At 42.0% G+C, this 25,407-nt stretch overlaps 2 protein-coding genes across 2 annotated transcripts in view; one reads left to right on the forward strand and one right to left on the reverse strand.

Annotated features, from left to right (window-relative positions):
• adgrl3.1 (adhesion G protein-coupled receptor L3.1) overlaps nucleotides 1–8,650 on the reverse strand; it is a 107,256-nt gene extending 98,606 nt beyond the window's left edge. The window contains exon 1 of the mRNA XM_041035833.1: nucleotides 8,544–8,650. The gene's annotated coding sequence lies outside the window, so the exon portion shown is untranslated. The remainder of the gene's footprint in view (nucleotides 1–8,543) is intronic.
• Nucleotides 8,651–11,468: 2,818 nt separating this feature from the next.
• The window catches only part of si:dkey-92j12.5 (multiple PDZ domain protein), a 33,976-nt gene continuing 20,037 nt past the window's right edge, over nucleotides 11,469–25,407 (forward strand). Inside the window, exons 1-18 of the mRNA XM_041036245.1 lie at nucleotides 11,469–11,481; nucleotides 12,333–12,499; nucleotides 13,830–14,057; nucleotides 14,367–14,435; nucleotides 14,641–14,763; nucleotides 15,070–15,153; nucleotides 15,885–15,992; nucleotides 16,183–16,285; nucleotides 16,477–16,568; nucleotides 17,023–17,236; nucleotides 17,569–17,643; nucleotides 18,256–18,335; nucleotides 18,561–18,707; nucleotides 19,769–19,954; nucleotides 20,153–20,314; nucleotides 20,800–21,009; nucleotides 21,894–22,064; nucleotides 23,785–23,908. Of these exons, the coding sequence (XP_040892179.1) occupies nucleotides 11,469–11,481; nucleotides 12,333–12,499; nucleotides 13,830–14,057; nucleotides 14,367–14,435; nucleotides 14,641–14,763; nucleotides 15,070–15,153; nucleotides 15,885–15,992; nucleotides 16,183–16,285; nucleotides 16,477–16,568; nucleotides 17,023–17,236; nucleotides 17,569–17,643; nucleotides 18,256–18,335; nucleotides 18,561–18,707; nucleotides 19,769–19,954; nucleotides 20,153–20,314; nucleotides 20,800–21,009; nucleotides 21,894–22,064; nucleotides 23,785–23,908 (2,356 nt within the window). The remainder of the gene's footprint in view (nucleotides 11,482–12,332; nucleotides 12,500–13,829; nucleotides 14,058–14,366; nucleotides 14,436–14,640; nucleotides 14,764–15,069; nucleotides 15,154–15,884; nucleotides 15,993–16,182; nucleotides 16,286–16,476; nucleotides 16,569–17,022; nucleotides 17,237–17,568; nucleotides 17,644–18,255; nucleotides 18,336–18,560; nucleotides 18,708–19,768; nucleotides 19,955–20,152; nucleotides 20,315–20,799; nucleotides 21,010–21,893; nucleotides 22,065–23,784; nucleotides 23,909–25,407) is intronic.

Raw genomic sequence — 25,407 nt, forward strand, 5'->3', positions numbered from 1 at the left:
ACAAGATTAAAGATGCAGCCATTGCAGAAGTCCATGCATACATCAGTGGTGCACCATCGCTTTGTTCTACCCTGAGGAGGGATCCTCCATTAAATCCTAATTTTGTTCTCTTTACAGCAGTCAGAAGCCACAGGTCAACAACTTTCCAGTCTGGAAAACTGCAGCTGGATGAAAAAAATAATGTTTGTTTCATTTTTGCCTATAGCCCCATCAGCCTAGCATCCCTAGTGACTGCGTTCATATCTGACGATTCCATATTTCATGATCTCTGTGTAGTGCTAACATTCAGTGCCAGTGCAGGAAGCAGTGTGCCCTTTGTTGGCAAGGAAAGATGTGGAGGTCCAACTTTCATGTGGGAGAGTTCCTTTTTTTTTTATTTTTTATTTGCAATAAACAGATCCTTTCTCTAACTTTAATCATAAAGCTGTAGCAAAAAAACTTTTGTCAGGTTAAGATTTAAGCACATAAGAGGAGATAGAAGCAAGATTTTGATCAAATGAAGGAGAGAGGGCTCCTCTGAGAGCAACCAGCAGAGGAGCAAAGAAGAAGACAGACAGACAGACAGACAGACAGACAGACAGACAGACAGGGAGATTTAGATGGGAAAATGGCGAACGCTTATGGCTTTCACTAAGAGGTGAGGAGGGGCTCTGGCTAAGAGGGTTTTCAGTGAGCGAGTGCCTTAGCCTGGCTGAACAATGCTTGCACGTGATGAAGAGAAGGAAGAGTTTTTTTAAGTCTCTGGGCTCAGTGTCTTCCTGAAAAAAGAAAAAAAAATGGAGTGGATTTCACATGATAGATGCTGACCATTTTCTCACAGTAAAACAATGGTGTTTTCTATTATGAGAGGCAGTAGTTGTATTGATGTCTCGTGTCACCCCCATTACTCATGAGCCTGCTGTATGTAATTAGGATGACTATACAGTATGCTTTCATGATGGTTTTTCATGTATTACCCTTTGTAATTATGCCTTAGACAACAGATTGCGCCATAAGACACCAGAAATTGTGTTGATGCTTGCTGGTGGAGATTTATGGCACTTCTAAATGAAGCAATGTGAGGGTGGGGTCCCCTATATGTTCATTTTAAACCACAATTCTCCCCCCGGGCTTCGACAGATTCGATATAAGCATGAAGAATATGGAGCAATAGTGTATATGGTCTACCCAGGCGTAAAATTAAAGACTCTTGTCTATGTGCACATAAATTTTTGAAAGAGAAAGAGAAAGAGAAAGATGGGATAAGGAAAAGAGGTGTGCACAATGAAACAAAAAAAAAAAACTAGTTGATTTGTCCAGTTATTGTGAACTGTTGAACCATAATCAACTGTACTCAACCCTACACAATGAGATGTTTCAATACATGGGTGCACATTCACACCCAGACACACACACACACAAAGACACCAACATATATCATTCCATAACCATAAAACCAGCTCACAGTAATTGCCTGACATTGGTGTTACACAAAGATTGGTTTTAAAATACCAAATATCATTTATCAAAGGCTTGCCTCAGCACACCCTTACTCTACAACAAGGGCCCTGGACCACTACCCTCTCACTCTCATCTTGATACATATGATGGATGCCATCTCATCTATCATACATATACCATCTGAGCCAGAGCCAATCCGAGGGTTCAAAACGCACGTAAGCACACTGCAGGAGAACACGCATACAATTTCTCACATGGTTAGAAAACAGACACGTGGTCCATGTAAGTTATTGCCGCAGGCCCACAGGCCAGTGTGGTACTCATCTGTCTTGGTGTGACACTATCAGGCTCCCTTGCAAAACACAGAGGTGGTAAAATGGTTTTATTGCAAAATGCGAAAGATACGTCAGGAACAAATTGACGGGTGCTGATACATGCCAAAGGGGCATGGTGCTTTCATCTCCAGTGAGTTGTAATGTCCTTGGCAGAAACGAAACCATGCCGCTTATTTTAGAGTCACACGTTGTGAATGTGCTAAAAGTAACTTAGCAGATTTGAGCACCGTTCTCACACAGAATTATTCACCAGGCAGTCAAAGGGGATTTAACCTGAGGCAGCATAAGGTGCTATATTTACACTTGAGACGAGGCTAGTCAGCTCAATAACATGAGAGAAAAACACAAAACCGCGCAAATGATGTAAACATACATTATCAAGCCATTGATCACTACTATATCTGTTAATATCTTTGTTCCATCAAGCATGACCATCTGGTCATCCTCGCCCTCCTTCAGCCTATCATACTGCACCATCAACTAAGCTCCAGATCAATACTCCCTGGCACATATTCTCACTCTCAAAGACTTGGAATGAAAACGCCATTCGATATCAATCAAGATCACAGCTGTACCACTGAACAGGCACAATAAATGACAATATTATTTTTTTAATTTGCCATCAAACCGCCAGTCGCATCAAAGTGCTTCGAGTCAGATCTTTCACCCTGGTTTATGCTGAAAGGAACCAGATGAACAGGGAGTGGAAGATGTATGTAATGCAGTTAAAGTAAAAGCCCAGTAAGCAGGAAATTTAAGAGGGGCCTGGGGATGATGGTATTACAGCAGACGCTGATTGTAGACAATCTGCTGAAGAAGAAAAAGATATGGAAAATATCACTGGATGCAGCATGGAGGATATAAGAGGCATGGAAACACTTGAAAAGCACTAGGACAGAGAAAAATTGTAACAATTGAACAATCTATAAACAACCTGGTTGAAGTAAGTGGTACTTAGAAACAATGTCATTGCAATCAAGCCAGAATTCCCCTTGCATTGTCTCAGTCACTGAAGTCAGCCAACACAGTCCTTTATTTGCAACACTGAATCAGTCTTAGACAATACTGCATTTTCAAACCATGCTGTAGTTTCCTCCATTGATAAGAAATTCGGTGTTATGCCATGGCACTGAGAAATTTGTGCCCCCAGCCCTGCAATGACCTCATTGTTCACTGCCCCATAATTCAAATCTGCTCCGCTGTGTTGCATCACATTGTGTATGACTCATTTCCAAGCACCCCATTCTCTAAACAAGCAAGGCCTCCTCAGCACGCTATAGTGAACCACACAAACAACATAGCAAAGAATTTCCCCATCAATACTGTGGTGACTGACTTAAGACTTAAGACAGAGCACGCACACTCACACAACCACACACACACGCAGCAACACACTGTTTAAATGGATTGAACTGGGAAGAGGAGAGGAGGGGGCGAGTGCTATTGTAAATGATTTCCTGCGGAGACTAAAATAATCGGCAGACCTTTGAGTGAGCTTCTTACAATCACTCCGGCCTTGTACGCTGATTCGCCATTCAGCTCCCTAATGGCACTGTGTGTGTGTCTCTAAATATACAGCTGCGGGCCGTGTCCGTGTGGCTCTCTTTGGATGTGTTGGCTTATGCATGTGTGTTAGCATACAAGTGCGAACGTGTGTGTGAGAGAGTGGTGGTAATTGATGTCTACTGCATTGTTGTGTGTTTGGAGTATCTGTGGGAAGAAATGCACGCGTGCATGTGTGTGTGTGTGTGTGTGTGTACTTCTATTGAGTGGTGACAACTTTGAGTGGGGTGTAGGGAGGTGAAGGGCACAGAGGAGAAGTGTGGACAGGAGATGTGTTGACTGGAAGGACAAGTGTTTTTTTCTTCGTGAAAGAGGCACAACAACTACTGAGTGAGAGGGGTTTTAAAAGAACAATGGACTGTGGATACAGTAGCTAATACAGAAAGCAGCTGCTTAAACATGTAGTCCATAGACAAATTGAGTGCTGATAGTAAAGGCCATTTGTAGAATAAAACAGAATAAGCCTGCAGACATAAACACAAAGGTTCAGACATTTAATTCTATTTTACTGCTCAGACATTTCAAATGTTATTGTAGACTGTGCACAGAATGGTTTAAGTCAAAATTATATAGACAGGTTAAGATGAGCAATCAATAGTGTAATATACAGCTGTCTTTCTCAGATTGTCGCCTACAATAATTTTATAAAAGTGACAGAAATGCACCTTTTCAAAACCTCCCCACTCCAATTCAGAACGGCATTATACTAACCTTCATCTTCACTTTATAGCCCTCTTCAAAAGTGTATTACAAGGTGTTTTGTAACCAATAAAGCCACAATAAATAAAAGCCAATGATGGCAAACATAAAAGCTGGACATGAAATAAATTCAGGGCTGCCTAAAAAACAAATAAAAGAGTGAGAGTGATCAACTGGTCAAAGAAAAATGAATCAAAGCCTGTCTCTAAAAAAGACTCGAGAGGTTGATTTTGCCCAAAGGAAAGGCCAATGGTGAGATGGCGAAGTACTAGCCATCAGCTTCTGTCTAGTATTTAGGTTATTTTAAAGACAGTGGACAGTGGACAATCCATACTATTTAATATTTGTTCTCTTGTGGTTGGAAAAGTAGGGCAAAGGCAAAAGACATCATCCCATCGCCAATGATTTTAATATCCAAATAAATGTCTGTCGGGTAATTTCAGAATTGATTTACCCTGATTGATTTCTCAATAACTTTTTATCCCGTGTGAGACAGATCACAACCTAAGGTCATTAGGCTTGTTTAATTTGGCTGTAACAAAACTTTGATTAAAACAAGATGCAATCAAAAGTTTTCACCTTGATCAACAGCTTTGCTGTAGCTGTTTTCAAAAGTCCTTCATAAGAAAATGCATTATTATCATTATCATTATTATTATTATTATTGGTAGTAGTAGTAACAGAGCTGCAACTACAGGCTGCAACCTGCCTCTTATTTTCTTGTTTAATTGATTAATCATTTGGTTTATAAAATATCAAAAAGTCATTTTTAAAACAATCTCAATTCAGTCCAATCCACACCCCAAAAAGATAATGAATTATCACACACAGTTAGCTGTAAGAAAAGAAGTAAATCCTCAGAATTTAGAGGCCAGACTTTTTGCCATTTCTCTCAAATATTACGTAAACAATTAATTGAATATCAAAATATTTGCCAACTGATTTAATGCCTGTCAACTATTCAGTGAATCAAATTATTGTTTCAGCTCTGATTATTAAATTTAGTCCCATGCCGGTGCATCATGCAGCATCATTTTTGTGATTTGACCTACACTTCAGAACCGCCAGCTGGTACAGCATCACAGCCCAGCTGATATTGTTTAATGGTATGATTACAACATACTGCTAAACAATGAAATGAAATGACCAGTGAGCAGGATTACAGCGTGTATCACTTTCAGCACTTCACAAAAACAGCCCAGTTAACGCACGGCATAAGCACTCTGGCCAACAATGTACATTTCCTCCAAACCGGCCTCAAAATACAGAAAGATAATAGGCTCTGGTGGTTTGAGCAGAAAGCCATCCAACACTTCCATATTTAGGCAGAGTAAGACATCTATCTCTGGAGGGCTATTCTAGTCGAGGCCATAGGAGCAATGAGTCAATGAATACCCTGAGATCTGACAGCCAGTCGTCTACTACTGGTTTTCCACTTTCCAAAGCATATATCTAATCAGGTAGCAAAGTAACTGCGTAGTCCTCTCGCGTGGACTGAACCTCTAATAGGGTTGAATGATATGGGAGGCGAGTTTCACACATTAAGAGAGGTGAACTGAGCTGATAGCTCCAGTCGACGGTGGAAAATGCGGGGAGCCGGGGTTATTCTTTGAGGGAAGGGAAGGGTAGGAGGAAGGATGTGTTAACACATGACCGAGTGCTTTAGGTGGATGAGGAAGACGGGCAAGGATCTGGCCTCATTATTTCAAGACGAGAGAGAGATGTCGTCTAGCGCAGGAAAAGGCTTTTGAATTAGGTTAGACTCGGCACACAAAGTGGGGTTGAGACTAAGAATGTGAATCATCACCGCATTAGGAAATAGTGCAGCGAAATTCAACAGCTTGCTTTCCATGAAACTTAATATTATTACTGAAGCATTAAGATTTGTTGTGGGGTTTTTTTTCACAGCTTAAGCTACAAGACTGACAATTTATTTATGCAGGCAGGTTGGTTGTCTGTGTGAGCACAATAAACACCACCTTCTGCTTATCTACAAGGCTTTGTGACACCAACCTTTACCTTGCCAAACATAAATTAACTAAATAGAGGACTGGAGTCCAAGAACTGCAAATTCTTCAGGAAACAGTTGTTAAAAAAGGTTCAGTGTAAATAAGCCCTTAGGTTCTATGTTCCCACTAAACAGAATTAATAGTACAAGTGCTGAAGTTAGACTCTAATAATCCCTGACAATGGAAATAGAGACTCCAGTAACAAGCATAGTTACACTTACAGCTGATTTTATGCCTGCTTGTCTTAATATCCGAGCGTGTATTTGTGTCTGTTATTCTACGTCTGCAGTGGATCATGTTGTCTGCAAAGGTTTATTTTCATTATCTCAAGGTTTAAATATGAGCTCAAGCTGTTTAATATATGATCCCTTATTTAAATCACAGGCTGCTCCCACTACAGGGTTAGATATTGTTATTGGAGCCATCCAAATCTAAACCAAACACTGTGTTACATTAACAGCTCCAAACAAAGAGAGCCAGGCCTCAGTTAATCAAGCAGAACAATCCGAATTAGCACAACCATCCTAATTTGCACCCTGTTTTCCCCAACAAGGAGCTTTGTCTTTCTTGTGCATCATAACAGGTGAAATGAATCAGTGACCTAATTAGAGGAGGACAGATAGACCTACAGTCAGCAGATTGCTTGACTGCTGCTGTGGCACATTATACAGCTTCAGGTGCTCCAACAACATCAGTGCTGTGTGGGTGTCGTTACTGAACGTGACACGAGACGCTCTTTGAAACACCTTGCATTCGCGGTGCGATGTCTGACAAACCTCATATCCCTATTAAAGCCTGTCAGAAAAGTAAACCAAAAACATCGGCAGTAGCTGATGTGAGTTTGGAAAGGAAAGGAAAGGAAAACACAAATACTATTGAGGCTACTTGAGGTACTTCCCCACAGTTTAAAACAGATAAGCAATGCCTACAGCCAACAATGCAGGCTTTGGACAGGAAACGACAAGATTTTTTTTTTTTCCTTTCTCAAACATTTAGGACAAATCATAAACTCTGCATACAAATTCAATCGATGAACCGTAGGATCACTTAGAAACAAACAGATGCACTGATGACAGACGATTTAGTGATAGTCATCTCATCCACAAACATGATAATCTCCTTGGAGACAGGCCTGTGCTTTAACAGATGCTACCAAAATGGCAGCCAAGCAAATCTATGTAAAATTTTCCCCAGCACAGACATACGTATAACTGCCTACACTGACCATTTTCCCACCTGCTCAGTGGATTCCTTGGAGACACTTTTCTGAGCTGCAGCGCTGACAGATGAGTCAACACACTGTCAACCACTCCAACCAACAGAGCCTATATCCACTCTGTGTGTTGAGATCTACACAAAGAGTTAGTCCACAATGTCTTCGCTGAGAGTCATTTGGATGTTGAGACTAGTGATTCAAAAGGGCCAGTCCCACAGCCACCCAAGCTGGCACACACAACGAATGATCACCGAGGGGTGCTTTGTTTTGCCAGATACCTTTTGTGATTATTTGTAAGGCAGACGACTCATGATTAACTGCACAGGTTAGTTTACCATCAGTGTTGAGTCACAAACTATTAGGCTATGGGATTATTTGTGTGATTAAAGGAGAGCTTGCTGATTACAAGGAGTATACTGTGCATCTATGGTCACACAAATCAAAGGCAGGCTGCTCTTCTCGGTTCAGGTCAAGATTGAAGAATTGAGCAACCTTCAGTAGTTTTCAGTTGCACATCAAGGTCATTTGCAACCCTGGATGCCTTCTGTAAATAAGAGCCATAGCGTTTGACTCGTGAATCCGCATGATTGACGTATCCTGGGGTGCACTGGCCTGCTGGATACTCCTTTTCTTACAGAGTAGCTGGATTTACTCTGGATTTTCAGACTGCGGCTGACAAACCTGCACAGCCCCAAATAGGATAACTGCATTCCCGTACTCAAATGACAGCCACATAAAATAAGGGGGGGGGGACCTGAAGAGGTGAACACTCACAGTCTATCTGTCATCCATCATGCCAAAGCATGTGATTTGTCACTGCGCCCTGCAATGAGGCAGATACATGCGGCTACAGCATAATAATTATGTGTAAACCCTGGCCTCGAAGCCGTCATGGGATAATGTGATTGCATTGATTATTTGCTGGAGAGGTAATAGGTATCATTGCTTATCACTTCGCCTTAGCGACATCGCACATCCGAGCGACGCCCATCCAGCCGCAAGCCGCCGGACCATATATTAACTAGTACGTTACACAGGACTACATTACATTTTACCCCTCTCGTCCATTAGGACCAGTTTCCGCGCTACTTAAGTACAATAATCGCAGGCCACATTCCCACGGGCATCCGTGAGAACCAAAGTCAGCGCTGCCATATAGCTTTCAGGTCAGTGACAGACACAGGTTGACATGTAGTCAAGAGGTTTGCCAACGCTCACCAGCGATGTCTGCAAAAAAAAAATTCTACATCATTTGCGAAGGAATAGAGAGCAGACCCTTACCGTATCACCAGTCGCAGCGATGTAAGTGCATATGTATACACATCCAGCGCAGAGACGAGTCAGGAATAACCTTTTCTGTGTTCTTTCATACAGTCCCCAGAACGCAGATCTTGGACAGAAATATATCTTCCCAGTCGATAGCCTAAATAATGTCACTGATTGGCGCCTCGACTCCGGTTCCGTGGGTAATTCTTGCTGTCGCAAAATAAAAAAAATAATAAAATAAAATAAAATAAAATAAAAACGATGTGGACAAAACCTGAACAAGAGATGGAAATAAAGCTAAAGGTGTAATCAACCAATAGCTGTGTGCTTTGTATCCCGATCAGCGCTCACACATGAGGTATCGCGTCCGTCCAAATGCACTGAGACCAGTGGAGTGCTGGAGGAGGACAGAGGAGTATCTCTCTATCCGTCTGTCTGTATCCCTTCCTCCCTCCCTCCCTTTAGCTCTCTTTATCTTTTTGGTTGTCTTATGCTCTTACTGACTTCTGCTGAAGTCCACAGGCGCAGAGCGCAGCGGAGCAGAGGACCGTGGTCAACACACATACACACACACATACACACGCACAGAGAGAGAGAGAGAGAGAGAGAGAGAGAGAGAGAGAGAGAGAGAGAGAGAGAGAGGGGTCAGAAATGACAAACCAATTTGGAGGCGAGGTGGATGCTCGGTTGATCAGAGCGCAGCCCGGCGAGAGGAGCGTTGCGTTGCAGGCGGGCGGGGAGCCGAGGGTGGGTGGAAGGCTGGGGAGGGGGTGATGATTCCTGCCTGGGGGATGCAGAGAGAGGAAGAGGGAGAGATGAAGTGGGGTGTCTGGTGGAAAACACGGCACTGGATCTGGCTCCTAAATCTCTGGACCTAGGGCTCCACCTGCCGTGTGAAAACACAGGGGTTCCCAAACTTTTCACGGTGGGTTTACATAGACCACGTTAAACTCCCCGCTGGATGTGATTTTGACAGTAGGAGCCATTACTGAACGGTGTTTTCTGTCGTTAGACATGTAGGCCATGATTGCCTTTGGGTGACAACTGCAATATGTAGCCAACATTTGGCACAGCTCCACTCATTGTCACATTCTCAGCTAGATAAAGAGCAGAAAAAAGTGAAATCACAGATCTCGTTTAGGCTGCTCTCGACCTCCCGGAATCCATTAAATGTCTTGTTATGGTCCCAGGACCCCCAGTTTGGGATTTGGAAAGACAGAAATTAAAATGTGGACCGTTCAGTCCAGAGCGGTTTTGAGGTCGTCCATACAACAAATCTATGAGCTGAAAAATGCTATTAGAAGTATAAAAAGCTAGTCAAAATTGGGTCTAACATGAAAATTCTTTTTTTTTTTAAGTGTTGTATTTCAACCCAGACTATACGCGTAAATCGCAATAAACAAATAAATACAAAATAAAATCAAAGTGTACCATCCTTTCTGGCTCCAGTGGCAGGCGTATTACAAGGAACAGTCTGGGATGGGAACTTGATATTTTCATATCTATTAGTATATTTAACAGCGTATTTTTATGATATTCTTTCGTTTCATTTTTCATGGTTTTACAATTTTCTTCACTTAATATCACTTGAGATATGGATTTTTTTTTTTAGGCTATACAGAGTTTGGAGTTTACTTGACCATAAAATGTATAAGAATTATTTGCTGAATGCCCCCCACTGAAATATATTACAGGATTACTGCGGGCTAGTTCTTTTTCATTAGGGATGAGCCCTCTGTGCATGAAGATCAGAGGGTGACATGCGCACTGGCCGGAGCGCACACAAGCCGCGGACACAATGCTGGAAAATAAAGCGCTCAGCTTGCTTCTTGATATCGTGCCGTCTCTCAATAAGCTGTTATGACTTGTCCCATCAGGAAAGTGTCATTCTTAGCATTCGGTGAAGGTAAATTTACCCTGCGGACTGGTGGAGGTGGTGGACGTGCTGTGCTTGGAACTCAGTGGGGACCTGTTGATAGCCCACCGGCGATGCAATGGAGGTGAGATGAGGCTTTCTGCAGCAAGCGGGTTTTTTTTTCTTTTTAACTGTCCATGATGTCCGCCTGCTCCTGTTCGTCACAGTATTAGATCTAATGTGCCCGGGTCATTTTAAAAGACAGATTAACAGATTGTTTTATAGATTACATATCAAATTAGAAGCTAATAGGGCCTAGATAATTACTGTAAATCAGTCATCTGATTTTTTTTTTATTCCGAAGCACTCAGCATGGCTTTACTATCAACAGGTATAAGATAAAGATTTCATTAGGCTGCCGTGAAGGGCATATAAGTACTGCGATACCCATCGTGCCTATCAATGGACCCTAATTAGATTTCAGATGAGACGTTGTCATTTCCAGCCCATCGTTTTGCAAATCAAATCATGTCATTGGTATCATGTTTTGAAGCAATACAGGCTTCCCCTCAAGTCAGAATGGTCGGGAGGCCATGTGTCGCTGTTAATTACCATCACTGGCTGATAAAGCCTTTTGGAGAAGATTTAAATCCCGCTAAAGAGCATTAGTTGACAAGGAAGACGCCTGCAAACAAGCAGAGGCCCTGGAAGTGAAGACGTCGAGGTAAACGGATACAAGCTGCTGAAGAGATGTGAAATAAATATTTGTTTACACATAAAGGAGAGGAAGATCAAGTAAAAGGTTTTTTTTTCTGCCATAATTGTAATAAAATGTGTCAACAGTAGAGATGTCTTCAAGGTGAAACCTCACCTTGACATTTGTACTCTGCAAATATACTGTCATTTTTCACAAATGCACTGTCACCAAAGTGTAAATATGCAGTCTGTGCAAGGTCTTGTTAAAGCACAAATCTTTTGTGGTTTGCTGTTATTCACGTTGCAGGTGCTAAACAGAGAAGAATGACGTCTAAATAAGACAGAAAGTCACAAAGCAGCAGTTCATCTGAGCAGTCGGTCAGGCTACGATGGAAGTCATGGGTAAGTGTATTCGCTGACGTGCAAGCATGTTCCGGTAACCTCAGTAAGACTCCCCACCACAGCCATCATGAGAGGCTTAAGGTGTCAGGCGTGGCTGCAACAGCCAGACAGGAAGGAGTAGTTACATGTGCAGGTGGTGCAGGACTCACAGTCTGGTCGGTAGTCAAAACTTTGTGGTGAAGAGTTTACAGGGTCTTAACCTTCTGCCACATGCAATTACTGCAGTTGTGGCTTGTGCTCATTAGCTGCTGCTCCACTAAATAAACAAGGGCAATTTGACCTGACACAACACGTCAGTTTTCTGCTTTTTAGTGGGGTTTTTTGTTCTTAGTGAAAGGGTAGTACACCCTCCTTTAGTACTATCTTAATGTTTCTTGATTACGTTTTCAAAGCCGTCTTGCAAAAGAACATTTTGCTTATGTTTTGGCCACAAGTGAACCAAAGTGTTCTTTGTGAAACTTAACTTTTACCAAAATATTGAGAGGAGGAGAATGGGGCAGCATTTGAGAAAAGAAAAAACTTTGGAACAGAAGGGATGTTTTTCAGACAAGCACGGCTCCTGTCCACTCAAACCTCCGAAACACAGTTGTTTTCAATATTATGGAGGATGTCATTTTGGATTGTAAACACAGATGTTGAATTTCAGCAAAGTCATTTTGCAAATCTTGAGAAAACTCCTTTATTTTCCCACTAGCGCTCTTCAAGTGTTGACATTTCATAGCTTATTTGGAAAGGTTTGGGTTTGTGTTGGGGTCACCCAGGAGCTGCTACAACATGTGAAAAGTAACGCAGAGCCAAACGGGAGAAATCCTGTTACTGTATGACACAAATGATATACAATTTCTCTGCAGATACTCAGCGTGCCTTGGAAGCTGTGGAGAGACTGCAAGCCAAACTGAAGGAGAGAGGGGAGGCCCCCACGCAGGAGAAACTCTCCCTGCTAAAGACTGTCCTGCAGAGCCCCCTGTTCCATCATATACTCATCTTACAGCAAGCACAGCGGAAGCCCCTGGCAAAGGTACAAGCGTGAGCATGAGCGCGTAGGTGTTTGGTGTATATTGAATAGTGGGGAAGGAGCCGGAATCATTCCCAAAATACTGAATGCAGGAACCAAACTGGATGAGTAATCAGCTTACCTAAGCTTACCGCTAAAGCCCTGAGAAAGAGAGAGAGAGAGAGAGGGGAAGGAAGAAGTGACTGTATATCATGCTGAGGAGTTTGCAGAAGTCATCTGTTACATTGTGTGTGTATGTGTGTGTCCGTATGGGTTGTGGTTATGGTGGTAGCTGATCTACCATTACATCTCCGAACAAAATGCATTCACACAGAACTGCTGAGCCAAGGCTGACATATATGTGCGTGCATATGCTGTTGTATGACAGTTCTGACACTGTCTAGGTATTTAACTTGTTTGTCAGCAGTAAGCATCATGGCTAGGTAATTGCCTCTGTGGTGAGCTGTAATAGGCTAACCCTATAAGCTCCACAGTCTGCACACACACAAGCATTACTACATTAGTAATGTGGCGTGAGCCTGTAGCCATTTAGCATCTCCGCATTCCGGGAAACATGGCACTGGATTACGTCAGAGGTTTCTGGATTTTTTTTTTGGGGTGGGGTGGGGTGGGGGGGGGGGGGGGGGGGGGGGGGGTGGCAGACACTGACAGTTTTTATTCACTGAAATTCTAAAGTTGTAGTATTTTGATAGTGTTCTGTTTTTTATTCCACTACTGCGATGTTCATTGAGTGAGTGGAATCACATACAGATCAAAAATAAGCATCTACTTACCTACCATTTTAAACTTTGAAACCTAAAAGAAAGAAAATCTAAAAGACAAAAGGGATCAGTTTTGTGGTGATGTGGTATTGAACAGAAGCCTTTATCTGAGATCCTTGTGTTCCTGCTGTCCTATCTTTTTCCTCTCTGTTCCATTTTAAACCTATCTTCCTATATATATTTTTTTCCTTTGGTTTTTCCCTGCTCTCTCCCACATCTTTCTTCATTGTCTCACAATGATCTCTTTTCCCGACTTCTTTATCCTTTCTGTTTCTCTCCATCACTCTCTCACTCTCATCCTATTCCTCTCTGTCTCCATATCTCCTTTCTTCAATTAATGTCTCCACCTCTCTATCAACCCCCTTCCCCATCTCTTTATCTCCCTCATCCATTTTCCTAACAATCTGTCTTTCTCCCTTCCCTTGCATCCTTCAATCCTCCTCCGATTCATCTATTCCCTCTCAATCCCACCCAATCCATCTCTCCTACTTCCATCCTCTCCATTTTTACACTTTTATCTTATTCTTTCCATCTCTCCATGTGTTGTATCTGTCCCTCCCTTATCCTTCTAGGGGAAGGGCATTTCCAAATCTGTGTCCATGAACTGTGGACCGTGCCCGGGCATGGCGATGGGGTTGAAGACGCTGAGCCACAGTGACTCCTACACATGGGCCATGGAGAACCGAAGGCCCAGCACTGCCAGATCCTTCCACAGGGAAGGCAGCATCTCCTCTCTGGGTTCACAGGATCTGTCCTTCACGGACATCTTCCCAGACAACTGCATTCACACCGAATCACAGGTACGTAAAATATCCATCATAAAAGAAAGATAATTCCGGAGGAGATTAGTAATAGGGAGCGATTTATTTTTATAGCACTCGGCTTATGAACTAAGCAAATAATTTTTTGTTCTTTCAACTGTAAAATGTAACACGTCACTATTCAAAATGCCACATTTTACATTTGAGAATATTACGCTCCATTATAAAACTCGATCACAGCTGGATGCCACATTATCCGAGGGTTTCAGTTGATCGTAAGAGGCTGCTGAGCTAACTCAATGTCATTTAAGGTTTGCTTTTATTTTACACGTGACATTTATTTTTTAGTATTGCACTCCCCCTCGAATCTCCCGCACCATGTCGATGGGGAGAAACCTGTCTGCTATTGCTCATGAGGTACAGTAGTCTTTCGAATGAGGTGTTACTGTAGAGCTAAATGTGTGTCTGTGGATGTGGATAAACACATGTATCAAGCACATTTAGCACTTCAACCTGTTAATGCTATTTCAGTTTTTTTTACCAGTTTAATTAGAATAGATTTTTTTTCCCTCCTTCCTCTTTTTCTCTCCCTCCCTTTTTTTTCTAACCTTTGCAACATTAGAGGCGTCATGTGGAGATGATTGAGCTGACCAATGATGGGAAGGGGCTCGGTTTTGGGATCATAGGGGGGCGTAGCACAGGAGTCATGGTCAAGACCATCCTTCCTGGAGGAGCTGCCGGCCGGGTAAATCCACCAAACAATCAATCACATGGCTAAATAAATCTTAAATAAAAGAATAGTTTACAGTCAGGCGTTTGTTAGCTTGGAGACACAGAGGGAAACAGCTGAAAAGTGTAGCAACAAAAAATTTTGGTTGTGGACAGACATGAGAGCAGTGTCAATCCTCTCATTTAACTCTCAACAAGGAGACGAATGAATGTGTTTCACAACTTTGTAATTTGTATTTAAGTGTGATGTGTTCAATAGAATCTGCAGAATGTATTTAAAGATTCTAACAAATGTTTTTTTTCTTGCACTGGGGCTCCTCAGGATAAGCGCCTACGTAGTGGAGATCAGATCCTGCGCATTGGAGATACAGATCTGGCAGGCATGAACAGTGAGCAGGTGGCACAGGTGAGGCATCCTTCGTAGAAACTTTACAAAACTCGATGATGAAGTGTTTCGTTCACCCTAAGTCTTTTTATTCTGTAATGGCAATGCTTTATGTAACAGTCCCCATAGAAAAGCTCAGGGAAATACGCTGCTGTTTAACAGTGTAGGGAAAATTAACCAAATATACATTCGCCAAAACAGCATGTTAAGCTCTATCATTGAAGTCTTTTGATAAGCCTAAAAAAATGCAGTTTGAAACCACCTTCAGAACCTTGTCGAAGCGTGGAATGGACTCATTGTGTCTTCTTGTGGCCACTGGGAGAAAAAAAAGCCACCTGCAGTTCTTACCCTTACCACTGGGTGTTTTCCACCCTCTGGCCTCAGGAGGCAGCAATGAGCTTATTGAGACTTGGCATACCACTATGAGACGAAGAAGACTGCTCACTTGAAAACTTCCATGGAAAAGTGAAACAAAGGTGAGACTTGGGTTTCATCAGAAGTGTTTTAAAAAGAAATAGCAAGAGAAAAGACTTCAAGGATGATGAGCGATTGGCTGGTTTAGAAAATGTATGTTTGGTTAATCGCCCCACTTCTGTTAAAGAGCAGCGTAGAGCTGCTTCACTGAGTTTTTTATGCCATGCTGTCTTTTCAGGGCAGGTGTCTCTTAACAGATTTTTCATTTCATGTTTTTTTTTTTTTTTTTTAAATTCACACCTACTTTTTATCCTTTCACAAATGACCACCTGGACCAGGTGCTGCGAAATGCTGGTAGCAAGGTGAAACTGCTCATTGCCAGGGATGTTCTCAAGGGCAACCACCTTTCCTCTCCTGTCCTCAGCCAGGACAGCTTGGATGGCAAGGTATGTGTGTGTTTTTGTGTGTATGAATATGTGTGTAAATGATAATAATAAACCTAATAACATAATAACCTAAGATAATTAGAGTCAAATACAAACTTTTGAACGTAAAATAATTGGCTAATCGTTGACATCAAACATGTGATACAGTATTCTTTAAACACAAAATATAATCATATGTGCTCCTTTCCAGCTCAATGACTTGAAAGATGATTATGAGTTCAGTGTGCAGTTCACTAAAAACAGCCGGGGCCTGGGATTCACCATCTCTAGCTACATAGGTGACCTAAACTCAGGTAATGATATCTACCAAGTTTTAACTTTGTGAAAAATGAGGCAATTATCATTATTCCCTGCTAAGTTGAAGGAAAAAAGTGGGGAAGTAATAAAATTATGACGAATGCCTCCTTAATACAAGGTATTATTGATGAAGCTGCACTTACATAATCAATGGTAAGTTTCTTTTAATTTATATCGCCCTCTTCAGTCTACAGCGCCGGTGTGATAGTGAAGAGCATAGTGAAAGGCAGCACTGTTGATCAAGATGGACGCATCCACATTGGAGACATCATCCTCTCTGTGAGTTCCACTAAAAACACAACAGATAGCTGTTTTTTTTTTTATTGTGCTTTCTGAAGACAAATACCTTGTTGTCTCAAATGTATTCTCTGCTGAATCTTAACGATTTCAGCATCTCAAAATCTGCACAGTTTGCAACTTTTAGTAGTTCCATACACACCAATTAGAGTCGTTTTTAGCTGATGAAGGGGAATTCTTCTAGTTTTACTTTTACCCCGATCCATCTCTTCATCATCTCTCGTTTTTACCTGTTCTTTCCATCTTGCTCTATTTTTATTTTTGATTACTATTGATTTCTTTTTACATTCTCATTTATTTTACCAGCACTTGTCGTACCTCCATACCATGTACTCCATGCACAAACGCTTTGCTTCTGTCTGCATCATATCTTTGTTGTCACCCTGGCTCTTTTGTTCCTACTTTCTAATTTAACATCTGTTGTCCCCTCCCACAGGTGGATGGGGTGAGCCTGCAGGGCTGCAGTGAGCAGAGGGCAATGGAGGTGCTGAGGAGGACAGGTCCCCTGGTCAGACTGAAGTTGCTGAGGAAGGCCGTCCGTCTGAGTCACATCCTGCCCCCGGTTCCTCCCCTGCAGCCCCTTCGACACTCCCACAGCTTCCATGAGGGCAATCCCTACAGAGTGGGCCTCAACAAGATTCAAGAGACAGGTGCTTTGTGTTGACAGTGGGGAACATATTGGCTCACTTGTATCATCATGAGGGAATTCATTTTGAAGTAACTGAGCAAATGTTGATGTGACAGTCTGCACTAATATACACTTCTGTAAATAATCTGACAAGTAAAATAGTTAAATAAAGACAAAAATAAACTAGGACTAAACATATTTTGGTGCTTCTTGGGGCTGTTGATGAACTTTGCTACCTCTAGCATGCTGTCACCTCTCAAGTGCTTGCTGTGAAACTGTGCACGTTATCATTTTTCATCTCGAGTGCGCTTCAATCCCCGCATTTGTGCTAAAATGTGTTTCCCGGTCTCTCAGGGATCTGCTCTCTGCGTGAAATTTCCCGCCGAGCAGCATACGCCAACAGACAACCCCAACACGATTCCAGAAACGGTAAGCTCCCCTTCCCATACTGCACTGCAGTCTGGAACTGGATCATGGGACTTAGTCTGATATGCTAATTGGGCCCAGGGAACAGCAATGTGGCAGCGAGGCATGCTCTTTGATGGGAGTCTATTTATAGTGTTGTGCAGTCATGTGTTTATCCAACTCATTCAACTCATTCCAGATGATTTGTCTCTCACCCCGCCTGCATGTATGGCTTTATTTAGACAAGGATTTTTGGGCTTGATTAGAGAGCACAGTCAAATAAGCCCTGATTGCTGTGAGGCTTAATAGATGATCGAGAAAACATTAGTTTGCCAAAAAATCATAAGATGGTGGGCGTGAATATGCATGCCTGTGTGCCTGTAGTGTGTGTGTGTGTGTGTGTGTGTGTGTGCGCGCGTGCGTGCGTGCATGCGTGTGACATCCTGCTTTGCCACAAGGAGAATTATGTTGTCTTCTCTCTATAAAACTGCAGAGGTGATGCTTTCCCATAGGATCCTATTCTTTTCAGTAGCTCATCCAGGGCTAGGAATAATGTAAAGGGGGATGTGTGTCTGTCACTGGTTGCATGTGAGTGTGATATGAGAGTGATTGTCTTTGTATGTGTGTCCATTACAGGTGTGAAACTGACCCCGGCTGAGGAGGAGGACCTGAGGAAGAGGTGGCAGCGTGCGGTTGGACCCAGATATGAAGTTATTGTACGTTGCTCTGCAATTAAGATAAGCATTAAATATAACTTGCATAGAAAAACACAGAAATTATTATAGTATTTCTAAGTATGCAAATTTATTATATTTTATTTCACCCTTTACATTACATTTAGGTACCGATTTAAAGTAGAAAACCATGCTTACTTCTTAGTATGATGTTGAAACAGGAAGTGCCCTCCACAACCTTTGCTTCTTCACCCATTGCACTTTTAGGTGTGTCAGCTGGAGCGTTTCAGCGAGACAAGTGGTCTGGGCGTTAGTCTGGAGGCTCGGGCAGGACATCATTACCTGTGCTCTGTCTTACCTGAGGGACCTATTGGCCAGAGCGAAAAGATCTTCACTGGGGACCAGATTTTGGAGGTAACCGACTGATGCTAATCCTCCCGGCTAACTGTTCTGCTGCTCATCCTTTTTTTTTGTTGTTTGATAACGATATGATCTGTGTGGGACTGATTATTTTGCCACATCTGTGGGATATAAATGGATGACTAATAACAAGATTCCCTCATGGATTATCTTTGATTCACAGCACCACAGTTCTCTCAGTCTCTCGTGTTTCCAGCTTTCATTCAGTCAGCTATGTTCTTTAAAACACTCTTAGAACAGATACCTGGAGTGGTTGGCATATTGCATTTTGAATACCCACTCATATCTTATCAAGAATTATAAGACAGCAGACATCCAATTTTTTTTTAAACTTAAACTATACAGTATAGTTTAGAGCTCTCAACACAGAGTGTCAAGTACAGTATGCAACTTTTTCCCTTAAGGCAGCAAAAAAACAGTCATGAGAATGTGGGTGTAAGTGTGAGTGGCTTTGTGCATTTGTGCTTGTACTGTAGGAGAGCTTGCCCTCCTCCCCCTCCACCAGGCAAGTTCACACACCCACACTTATCACTCATCATGATAAGCAGTCTGATGAACGGTTGGACAATGTACAGTAGCTTAGCTTTGCCATGTAGAAAACACTGCAAACTGGCTTGTGTCGTTCCTGCCTTTGAGTGTACAAAGTCAGCATCTGTGTCACTGCTCAGCCCTTTGATCTCCTTCAGACAACATCGGCATAGCAAAGCCAACGTTCATCTCTGCTTTTAAATGAGCTACACTAGGTTTAGTTACTGCTTTCAGCTTTAATTGTTCTTGCTGTGACTTGATGTGCTATGGCTGCTAATTGCTCCTTGATTCCCGGAACTGAAATATCACTAAAAATGTCAAATTTAACAACTGCCAGGCAAATTTAGTCATGGACGTATTATAAATACAGACACATTGACAGTTAAAAACATACACAGACATACAATAATATCCAGTACTCTAAATACTCTCTCTCTCTTTCCCTATATATACACACACACACACACATATATATACACACACACACGTACATACAATTATAATATATAATTTATCTTATCTGGCAGGTGAATGGGATTCCTCTCATTGGAGAAACACATAAGGAGGTGGTCAGTATTCTGAAGGAGCTGCCGATGCATGTATGCCTGGTGTGCTCTCGCATTGTACCCCCTTCAGTTCCAGACAGTGACGAAGAAGATGGTGATGATGTCCATCTCACCCTGAAAGAGCTGCTGGCTGAGTTCAATGACAAGGTGAAGGCACATATTAAAGACAGGATGAATGGGAAGAATTAAGCATTAGTGTTTAAATCCTTTACCTTTAAACAATATAAAACATATTAGAAATTTTACACATCCTCTGCATTTCAAACGACACCTCAAGATGCAGCTGACATGTTATACTTTTCTTATCTCCTTGTGTGTGTCCTCTCTCTTTTCTGCTTGTCCCAGTTGGACCAGGGATGTGTCATCCCCTGTCCTACGGCTGAGGACATCACCAAGCGTGGCGTGCCCCCCATGTCACCTCCTCTGGCCATGTGGGAGAGGGAGGCTCAGGTGGTTGAGCTGGAGAAAGGCGAGTCGGGACTGGGCTTCAGTATCCTGGACTACCAGGTCAGAGACATGCCCCTGAGCCTTTCTACAAATAGAACAGACTGGAATAGGCTGCAGTCTAAGAATATTAGTGTCAGGTTGGATGGGGTGAAGCAGAGAGGTGGACTTCTATATCCTACAGGGAGAATTCTTGTATTTTGTATATTTATGCGCTAAACTGTTAAGACTGGAAAGTGCTCTGTCAGTTTCTGTTTAAAATTTTAGACTAAAAACACATCTACTATTTAGCAAAGACCTGAGCTAAGCCTTTCAACTGTGTTACCAAATAGTAGTTTTATTATAGCTGGTTGCCCCCCAATGAGACCACCAAGTCCATTTTCTTTTATTAATTACAATTCTTTTTTATCCTGTCATTTACCTGCATTCATCTCTTGTTTTAATTGCATTAACATGTATCTAACTTACGTTAATGTATTTAACTTGTCTCAGATGTTCCAAGTATGTCTTCTGTAAATCCTCCAAATCGTCCTTATGTTTAACACTAGGATCCAGAGGATGCCACTAAAACAGTTCTGGTAATCCGGTCCTTGGTACCTGGAGGCGTAGCAGATCGAGATGGTCGTCTGCTGCCTGGTGACCGACTCATGTTCGTTAATGAAACTGACCTGGAAGGCTCCAGCCTGGATTATGCTGTGCACGTCCTAAAGTCCACAGGCTATGGCCCTGTCCGCATTGGTGTTGCCAAACCCCTGCCAGTACGTGAAGATAATTAAATTAAATTATTTCAGTTGATATCTGTCAGTTGAGGGAAATGAGGGGAGAGATGGGGAATGACATGCAATAGCTAGGCACGAACTGGGGACACTGCAGCTCAGTCAGGGCCTTAACCAATAGGCTACCAGGGCAACCCATCATTTAATTTTATAAGGAGTATATTTCAGTATTTGTATGAGACACCTGACTAAATCTTAGTTCAATATTTGCGACATGAAACAACAAGCAGCGGCCCAATCTACTATCACAGTCTATGTATTTTCATATAGCTGTATTGAAATACTGTGGGGTCCAAAACCACTATCCCATTCACTTGAATGGAAAATGCAAGATGAATATTGTATGTATATGTATTTTTTTGAAAATCAGTTGAGAAACTTTTTAGAGATAATATAATCAGACAAGAGAGTTTACTTTTGGCTAAATGTAACATATTCATCATCATAGGCTGCAACATGTATGCAGACCATAAATTCAAAAATGAAATTATCATCAAACTCACTTTTTATAATTTAAAACACAATTGGTATTTCAACAGTTGCACAAGATAATTACATAAATGTATGTTTTTTTTTTCTTCAGAGTACTGTATTTCTTCTCCTTTTTGTTTTGGACTGTGGCTTAGTAACAAGGAACAGAGAATCCAGTTACAGGCCGTCTGAATTTTTAATGCAGCTGAGAGATGAACACAATGCTCGACCACACTACAGATGCAGAGAGAAGGGGAGAAGAGTAGAGGGTGTCTAATTTACAGTCACCTTCTTTAGCCTATTTGCTTCCATGTAAATTTGCTCAGTTCTGAAGCAAACTGCCAATTTTTTTTCCAAACACCGTAATTTCAACTTTGAACTTTTTGTTTTCTCAGCTGGAACTGTGCGGCGGCTTAACGCCCATCTCGGAGAGGAGCACGCGGGCTTCCTGCGATGACACTGACAGCCACACTCAGGTCAGCCTGCTAGCTGAGGCAGCTGAGGCTACCACCAACACTTTCAATTCTGAGGACAACAGCATCATCCAGCCGTGTTACACTACAACGGTATGTCGGACCATATAAATTTAGCATCAGTCACAAAAAAAAGAAAAAACATTTATACTACTTATGTTCTTTGTACATACTTACTGCTCATTTTCTAGCTATTGTGGATGGAAAAACAATGTGGGCCCCTGTACTCCCCTGTGTTGCACAGGGGAGTATAGAACAGATGTTGAGCTAATATTTCTCAGTTAGTCAAATAATTTTTAACAGCAGCAGTTTCCTGTGTTTACTGGTTGCAGGAAATAGATCTGGAATGAATAGAATTGTCACAGTTGTCAAAATGTGTAATTTGAGGCATGAACTTAGGAGTAATACAGTATGTTGTATAATTGTGCACAATCATCTAACAGTAACACTGCAACAGTCTGAATCTTGCTGTCCGTCACACAGAAAGCATTGCTCATTACCATGCAAACCTGAGATTCTGTGGGTAGCCATTTTGGCTGCTCTAAAGGAGATTACCGTGACAGTGTTTGTTCTCTCTGCTCACATTCTATAATGGGGAGCTTAGAGGTGGCTGTATCAGTATCACTGGGTCAGGTATAGAGAAAGTGCTCAGTGTCAAAGACTTGTTCCTCCATTGTGGCCTCAGCTCAGTACTATTAAGGCAGCCTTTTGTACTCGCTTTTGCTTAATTACCAACAATTGCCTGTCAATGAAAAGTGTTTACTGCTTGCGTGACATTGCACCTGGTATAACACAAGGACATACCATTCTGCCACACTCTCTCCCACACATATACACACACACACACACACACACACACACATACACACACACACACACACACACACACACACACACACACACAAAGAGACTCAGAGCAGCAAGTGTCAGAGTGTTCTCATCAAAGACAGGCTTGTTGCAAAGGTAGCTTCAGAGTTTCAGTGCTGCTTGTACTTTCTGTGAAGGTTCAAAGAAGATCTTCTTGTTGCCCTTCTTCTTTGTGAAGTGCCCGGAGGGACCAAAGAAGTCTACCTTTCCTCATGTTTTACATCTCAGAATTATTCCAAAGTCCTTCATCCTGGGAGTTAATAGTTGTTTGATTTTTTCTTTTTTTTTTGTCACACCAGAAATATGACGGCTATCATGATAGTTGTTTAAAACTTTAGCGCTCCATGTCATGGGCACCAAAGCTTACAATGGTGGATATCTGCAGCTGTCCACCATTATTTCTGCTCCTATACAGCCCTGTTTGTTTGTTTACCAAGCACTGCTCTTGACTTTCTATCCCTGCTAGCAGCGAGGCTCTAGGGCCGCCAAATTTTGTGGTTCAGAGTGAAATATCTTAACAACTATAGGATCGATTGTCATGAAAGCTGCAGATGCTGCAGATTTTTAATGTCCCTCGAGAATAAATTCTAATATCTTTTCCTCTAGCGCCACGAGTACATCAAAGTTTTCACTTCAGTCAAAAATCGACCTCTACTTGACAGATTGGCACTAAATTGGGCACATTCATGGTCCCCCAGAAGATGAACTGTAATAATTTTGATCCTCTGACCTTGCTATTTGCACAATTGTTAGGTCAAACTTTCACTCTAAGCTAAGTTGATGAACCTGTTAAGAATTACATCTGCTACACATCAGCACCACTGTGTCTAAGAATAGCCTCACAGAGCCGCTAGCATGGCTTAAGATTTTTCACTCTTGTTTGATGTAGTTGTTACCCCACCTTCATGCTCTTACTCACTCCTGCTTCCCGTTGTCTCTTTCTTAGGAAAACCAGCTGCGTAATCGCTTCAGCATCATGGAAGACGAGGATAGGCAGCAAGCCCCACCTCCACCTCCCCGCACCAGCTTTGAGAGGACAATCATTGTTGTCCGGGGCAACCGTAGCCTTGGTATGTTCTCCGTCTTTCTCATGGTGATGGTGTCTTGGTGTGTGTACATCGCTGGCATGGCGATAATGACGCTAATAGGCGGTGGTGATGACGACTGCCCTGAAGAAGAGTGGTGAAGTGTTGTGTTCCTCTTACCTGAGAGAGGAGATGATTATTGTGTGTGTGTGTGTGGGTGTGGGTGTGGGTGTGTATGTGTGTAGGTGTGTACGTGTGTGTGTGTGTCTGTGCTAAGTGTATTTGTCTGTCTGAGAGACTAGTGCGGGGGTACATGAATGGTCAAAGTAATGTGAAATAATATTGAAACAAGTGAGCAGTAGTTAAAGTGGCCTGGAGGAATCCAGTGCAGTGTTTCAGCACTTTCTATTAATAAGTGAATAAATCTGATTGGCAGTTTTCATACATATTGATGCCGGCCAGTGGGCCGTCAAAAAATATGTAAAGTTTTCACTGACCCTGTCTGTGTCTTTGCTGGCCCTCTCTGTGTGCCTGACATTCAGGGCGTGCATGAGAGCATACTGTGTACGCATTCAGGGACTGTACTCACAGGCGTATGCAACCCAACGCACCCCGCCCCCCCTCTCTCTGCTGCACCACTACTTAGCATCTTAGGGCTCCCCCACCTGCCAAATCCCACTTTAACACCTGCCAATGAGTACATATTCACTTGAATGTTGATCTAAACACATTTGTTTTTATACTCCAGTGTTGAGAGCACATTGTTTTAACATGTTCCAAGACTAAGTCCGGTGTTTGGCTATTCAAACATGACAGGGAGCAAACATCAGGGTGTAAGGCTCCTCCTGCACTTTCATCTAAGGGTACTGTGCAAAACATAAGGGAACAAACTCATTTTTATTCTTTTAGACTCATGTTCTTATAAGCACCACATTGCTTGTGTGTGTGTGTGTTTGAAAGTTTGAAATTATGTAAGTAATAGGTAGAGGATATCAAGGTCATAACCAATAGTCTGTGTGTCACTGCATTCTTTGGTTTTCATCTGTTTAAAATATTGTAGGTTTTATTTGCTGAGATATTAATGTAGCATAGTTTTCTGGAAATCCAAATGTGGTTGGTTTACAGATTTTATGTGATTTTGGTCTTGTAAATTTCAAAATATTTGAAGCAAAAGCTTAAACATGGGCAGAGTTACCGTCTGTATCTGTAAGGCTTGAATATGGGGGATTTTTTTTATGAGCAATAGTATTGTAGTACGATATTTATTCGTACTACTTTACCTTCTTCCAATTATTAGGTGCCATGTACAGTTCTATCTATTACCTAACTATGACTTTATGCCCAATTTTGGAGACGAGACATGTGTGTACAGTGAATGGCTGGTTTGTACTACAATGGCTGTATGGCCTTTAGAGCAGGTGGTCAAGGGAAAATGTTCGATAGACTAAAATGAGGTCTTTTTTTTTCTTGCCTTGCTTGTCTAAAAACATGAATATAAGCAGCCTATTTAGAGGTTTTTGCTTATTCTTGAATGGAGTGAACCT

Source organism: Toxotes jaculatrix, chromosome 4 (assembly GCF_017976425.1).
Source record: "Toxotes jaculatrix isolate fToxJac2 chromosome 4, fToxJac2.pri, whole genome shotgun sequence".
In the NCBI taxonomy this organism is placed as follows: Eukaryota; Metazoa; Chordata; class Actinopteri; family Toxotidae; genus Toxotes; species Toxotes jaculatrix.